General features: G+C 52.3%; 1 protein-coding gene across 1 annotated transcript; it reads left to right on the forward strand.

Moving 5' to 3' along the window:
• The first annotated feature begins 1,595 nt into the window (after positions 1 to 1,595).
• Positions 1,596 to 4,133, forward strand: LOC136421216 (piggyBac transposable element-derived protein 4-like). Its single transcript, XM_066408402.1, has one exon. It carries the CDS (start codon positions 2,076 to 2,078, stop codon positions 4,014 to 4,016), a length of 1,941 nt encoding a protein of 646 aa, XP_066264499.1. The 5' UTR covers positions 1,596 to 2,075; the 3' UTR covers positions 4,017 to 4,133.
• Positions 4,134 to 6,422: the final 2,289 nt, after the last annotated feature.

Here is a 6,422-nt window from a genome sequence, read left to right on the forward strand (position 1 = left end):
TTGGAGAAAGCCCGAGAGGCTGGGCCGACTCCTCGCTCCGTTGTTGGAGAAAGCCCGAGAGGCTGGGCCGCCTCCTCGCTCCGTTGTTGGCGAAAGCCCGAGAGGCTGGGCCGACTCCTCGCTCCGTTGTTGGAGGAAGCCCGAGAGGCTGGGCCGACTCCTCGCTCCGTTGTTGGAGAAAGCCCGAGAGGCTGGGTCGCCTCCTCGCTCCGTTGTTGGCGAAAGCCCGAGAGGCTGGGCCGACTCCTCGCTCCGTTGTTGGAGAAAGCCCGAGAGGCTGGGCCGACTCCTCGCTCCGTTGTTGGAGAAAGCCCGAGAGGCTGGGCCTTCTCCTCGCTCCGTTGTTGGAGAAAGCCCGAGAGGCTGGGTCGCCTCCTCGCTCCGTTGTTGGAGAAAGCCCGAGAGGCTGGGCCGACTCCTCGCTCCGTTGTTGGAGAAAGCCCGAGAGGCTGGGCCGACTCCTCGCTCCGTTGTTGGAGAAAGCCCGAGAGGCTGGGTCGCCTCCTCGCTCCGTTGTTGGCGAAAGCCCGAGAGGCTGGGCCGACTCCTCGCTCCGGCGGGCCCACTCTCGGTGCCTGCGGACAGCCCAGCCCGCAGGCTGCCGAGGCGCGTGCCGGTCGCCCCGGCCACGGGCTCCAAGCCGGAAGGCGCATCTTCCGATGTATGGTCACAGCTGTGTGACTAAGCGCCTGTGCCGACGGCTACGGAGAGGCATGCGCTTCCTCCCCCGTGCACGGCCTCCTGACCGAGCCACGCTGTACTTCCGATGCGAAGTAGGTGTGCTGGCCATTTCAAAGTCTTGGCCCGCGTCTTCCGATGTCTGCGCCGTCGGCAGGACGAGGCGGGCCCACTCTCGGTGCCTGCGGACAGCCCAGCCCGCAGGCTGCCGAGGCGCGTTCCGCTCGCTCACTCCGATCCGGGAGAAAGCCCGTAAGAGCGCCGGAGCGCCGGGGCGGGTGTCGGCGGGGGGAGTGAGCGCCCTACCCCGCCCGACTCCGACCGCCCCGGAGGGAGCCCCGGGCCCGCCAGGCGAGCGAGCAGGGCCCGTCTGGTGTGGGGCGGGGCCCGGGGCGGCGGGGGTGGAGCGGGCGGCCGAGCAACGGGGTCGACCGGGACGGGTCTCCCCTCGCCGGCGGGGGCAGTCGCCCGTTGCCCCCGAAGCCTACCCCGTGGCCGACTTGCGGTGGTTTTTCAAAAAATTGCTCTGTAGGTTGTCTGACCATGTCGTGGGTCGCTCAGCCTTCCTGGAGAGAGTGGTCGTTTTTTGACTAGGCACCTCTTCCAGGGACTGTATCGGACGACTGCTTGGGGCTAGCGAGTCCGGGAGGGTGCGAGCGGTGCCGGCTTGGCACGGGCAAGACCCCTGCACGGAGAAAAGACGGGGTCGTCCGGTGACTTTGCCCCGTCGGCCGGCTCCAACGGACTTGGCACCGAGCACCGGGGCGGGTGTCGGCGGGGGGAGTGAGCGCCCCACCCCGCCCGACTCCGACCGCCCCGGAGGGAGCCCCGGGCCCGCCAGGCGAGCGAGCAGGGCCCGTCTGGTGTGGGGCGGGGCCCGGTGCGGCGGGGGTGGAGCGGGCGGCCGAGCAACGGGGTCGACCGGGACGGGTCTCCCCTCGCCGGCGGGGGCGGTGGTCGTTCCGATAGACCGCTTCGATTCCCGTCTTTAAGGGGGAATAGCAGCCGCCAGCGTGCTGGCAAGTGTCGAGGTGCTTCCGATATTCCGTGGCTTAGCGGCACGCCGGGTCGCTTGTCGCCGTAGACCGCTGGCAACCGGTACGCTCCTGGGGCTTCGGGGTTCAGCGGTCACTCCAATGTTTCTATGACAGGATCGGGGTCTATCGAGCGGTATCAGAGGGCTAGTCGGGGACGATACACTCTTCCCCGCCCGGCATCGGCCGGTTTGCGTCGTTTTGTGACTGTTTTCAACGTATGTGCCTTCTGGGGTGTCTGACCATGTCGTGGGTCGTTCACCCTCCTTCGGGGGGGTGGGCGGATTTTGACTTGATGTGAGCTGTTGGCGAGACTTTATTTGCGGGATACTGATTTGATTGCTCACGGTTATAGGGGAAAGAATGTTACAGGAAGATATCCTGATGGCGAATGAGATTGAAGCGGGGTTGATTGAACCGATCCCGGCTGTTCATGTTATCGATGGGGCGGTAGTTGAGGCAGCGGAGGCTGGTGGAGTTGAAGCGGTGGACCTTTATGCCCAGATGAGGCAGGCGAGGGCCGGTCGTGTCGAGGAGTTTTCTCGACGGAACAGATTGGTCGCTCAAGTTGAACGGAGATGGTTGGAAGTACGTCCCGACGAAGTTTACCCGTATGGGCCCATGGAGTTCAGTGCACCCGGGCCCGTGGGCATTAAAAGAGTCGAGGACAGCCGGAATGAATTGTCATTCTTTCTGGAGATCTTTGACGAAGATCTTATCCGGTATATGGTGCGCTGTACGAACAAATACGCCCGGGAAAGGCGGTTTGTACACCGTGGGGAAAAGCGCTCGCGCTGGTCAGCTACCTCGACAGCCGAGCTGAAGGCATTCTTGGGGTGCATGATTTGTGCAGGCTATGCACATCAACCAAGCCTTGCGTCCTACTGGTCTACCGATGAAGACGCTGGCTGTGCGGTCATGAAAAGGGCGTTCCCCTTCAACCGGTATCGTCAACTTTTGAGATACCTGCACTACTCGCCAGAAGGATTTCCTCCTCCCGGCAGCGAGCGACTTAAGGTCTTCAAAGCAAGGGAGAAAGAAGACAGAGTGCTAAAGGTTAGGGCGGTAATGGCACGAGTCAACGAGAATAGCTGCCGTGCTCGCCACGTCGGCCAAAATCTGGTCGTCGATGAGGCAACGGTTGCGTTTAGGGGACGCCACATGCTTCGGCGGTATAATCCTGCAAAGCCGACCAAGTATGGCTATTGTGTCCGTGCTCTGGCGGAGCCGGATGGCTATATATTGTCCGATGAATTATGCGGCGCTCGCAAGGATCCGGAGACGATGTCGCCGGACGAAAGGGTCATGCATGGCATTGGTGACGAACTTCTCAGCCCTCTCGATCTCAAGCCCGCCCGAGTCCTGAATAGGCTGACCGTGCCGTTCCAAGGCTGCTATCGCACAGTTTTCTGCGATTCGTACTATACAGACGTACAGCTGGCGGACTATCTTTTCAGCAAGGACACTTACTTGGTCGGGACAGTGAGAAAATGTGCGTCAGGCTTACCGACGGAACGGCACCACCGTCCTTTCAAGCCGAGGCCCAGGCCGAGACGAGGGAGGCCACCTATGCTGCCTTTCCGAGAATCGTATCCAAGTGATGTCCCGAGAGGGACGTCAATACGATACCACGACGGCGGACCGCTCACGGTGATGAAGTGGAAGGATACCAAGACACTCATGGCGCTTTCCACGGCAACAACCGTTGATGCTCCCGGCGTACGGGTTATCAGGCGAAGCAAGCGTTTCAATCGCCAAGAAATTTCTTGTCCCTTGGCGCTAGACTTGTACAATCGCCACTACAAAGCGATTGACACGGCCGACCAGCTAAGGGGTTCGTACCATTTTGGGCGCCCGTCAAAGAAGTGGCACCGTAAGCTTTTCTGGTATGCCGTGAACAAGGCTGCCGTGAATGCTTATTTGAACTGGAAGATGTACATTTCTAACAGACAGCCACCTCTTCCACAATATAGGATTGCCCAGCTGAACTTCCGGCGAGCGTTGATGCGACAGCTGGTGGGCAATTTTTCCGCAAGGCGCCGAGCAGTCGTCACTGTGGACGACCCCGGGGTTCGCCTAGGAAGAGGAACAGTAGTCGGCGAACACCATCAAGTGAGCCGGGGGAAACCGACAAAAGTCTGTCGGTATTGTGCAAGAGCTGGCCGCCTGATGTCGGGAGCGAGACGCTCCAGGCCACACGAGACCGTCTATCGATGCAATACTTGTAACGTTTCCGTTTGTAATGTCTCTCTCCGCCCTGAGTGTTGGCGCGAGCATTTGCAGGACATGCGGGCCGATAGATAAGTGATTTGGGGCTGAGTTGTTGAAAGACCGGTTGTAAAGTTACCGGGACAAGATGAGATTCTACCCGATAGTGCCTTTATATGTGGCCGGGATAGGTCGTATTACTGACTGTTAAAGTGTTAACCAATGTCCTGGTCCAGAAGCATAGGTCAATGACCGATCTGCCTTCTTTATTGTGATTGTAATTTTTCATAGGGGTCTATCATATACATATATATCTATATATATCTATCTCTCTGTCTGTCTCTCTATCTCATATATATAAATATATATATATATATATATATATATATATATATATATATATATATATATATATATATATATATATATATATATATATATATATATATATATATATATATATATATACAGTTCTAAACAGACGCTTCCACTCTGCGATCACCGGACAAGACTTCAGACAAAGACCTAGCTGCTACTGTAGAGTCCTTGACATCCAGGTTGGCTGAAGTTGTAGATCTCCTACCGAGCTAGGTCCAATAACCGCCTTTTTTCCTGATGTCTCTTCGACTATTTTGATAAAACAGACACCGCGGAGAGCTCGCGACGTAAAGATCATGAGTATGCCTACCATTCAGAAGATCGAGGTTGAAACACATGTGAAAGCACGAGGGTTATCCAGATCATCATCCAGATAATAGGGCCTAGCGTCAGTTTAGTCATGAAAAACTTTGCAACGACAACAAAGTAAACTTTTACACTTGGATGCGAGATCATCAGGCACTTGACCGAGAAAATCGAAGGATACTTATAGTCCACGGCTTAATGGAATGAAAATGCTAGTGAGAAAGAGGTGAACAAATAGGCTACAGGTCGCAAGTTTACCCAGATGGAGAAAGGGGCATTCCAGAGACATGCTTGATATATTGATATAAATTATAAAGAGGATACGACAGAAACATATAAAAACATAGAATCCTGATACAACATACATTATATAATTCTATTATAAAATGAAAAGGGGCACCATATAAACCAAATAATAGGACTATTCAAATAGTAAATATACGCATTTAGAACATCGACGAGCCTGACCTGAGGAACAATGGCACGAACAAATTCACCGCATTACTTTCGCTCTAGGAACTGCAAAGAATAACAATACCTTTCTCCACCTAAGGATTAATGAATACTACGATGACTATGTGGAATGTGTGAAGACAGGATTTATTTGACAACGGTCATAAGGCCCTAAAATGGACTGCGAGGTAAATCATATAGCTCATGATACACAAGGACCATCAAGGGATGTATTAAGTTTTTTTTGGGGGGGGGTGCAAAGTGTGTTTGAGGTAGGTTGAGTGAAAACCCAGAATGTTTCAGTGGCTATTCGGCTAGACTTTCTCCTGCAGGACCTGCATGTGCAGTGACAGCCATACCATGGGCAGTCTTATGTGGGTAACCATGCGTATATCATGCTAAAGGTAAAGTACTGTCCAGGTACATAGAAGCCACATATAAGCTTAAACTTGAATTATTACATTTCCCTGTTTTCTATGGATGAAGCTTCTTCATGAAGGGTATATTAGCTAATAGTCGTTACTGACAATGCAAACTAAGGGAAAGGGATTATAAAACTCTTTTCATGTGGCTGATAATACAACTTGGCCCACCAGCGCTGAATAAACATCGCCTTAAGTCAAGAATATCAGGTTGCCCATGCTTTCGATTTGATTTATTGGGCTATCCAAACTGTTCTTGACACGTGCTTTCAATTCCTTCACATATATATAAAACTGCTTTCAGCTGTACAACTTATTTCTATTGTCACAGACTACAAGTATGTACCTTCATCTGAAATGTCAAAATCTTTGGGTATCAATCCATAAAAGTGCATGGAGTTATAAAACTGAATATGGAATTATTTACATCACAGCAACAGGCTATTGAAAAACTGACGTTAGCCGCAAAAGTGGTGGTTAATGCGCTTGTATATGGGTTTGAATCCCCTCTGGCAATCAACTACAGAGCGAAAGGGAGTAGGGGAAATATTCCTGAAGCTGTTCTTGCTGTTCAGCTCATGCGACAACAAATACAACCATGCTTTTCTAATGTCTCCTTGGTATGCAATATTGTTATCCAATACGTAATTTGTCCCCATATAGAATAGTTGAAGAAAACAATCAGGCTTTTGTTAGTGTACAATCTTCCAAATGTTGTAGAATCAATGTTTTCTACCAGCACATCTTTTTGTATTAGATAAGATTTTAAGTTAAAGGGTGTCCAAGCAAGGTAGTCAAGGAACATCATCATAAATACAGATGTACATTTCAAAAGATGCAGAATGCCTCATCAGGATAAGCTGTTTGGCTCTACATGATGTATCATGACATATATGGTGTAGTGTATGATGTGATTCACAAACAATGATTTGGAATCTTATTT

Source organism: Branchiostoma lanceolatum, chromosome 15, assembly GCF_035083965.1.
Source record: "Branchiostoma lanceolatum isolate klBraLanc5 chromosome 15, klBraLanc5.hap2, whole genome shotgun sequence".
NCBI lineage: Eukaryota > Metazoa > Chordata > Leptocardii > Amphioxiformes > Branchiostomatidae > Branchiostoma > Branchiostoma lanceolatum.

Bases quoted from the DNA above. Each gene is read 5' to 3' on its own strand.
- LOC136421216 (XM_066408402.1), top strand. From the start codon at position 2,076: ATGTTACAGGAAGATATCCTGATGGCGAATGAGATTGAAGCGGGGTTG.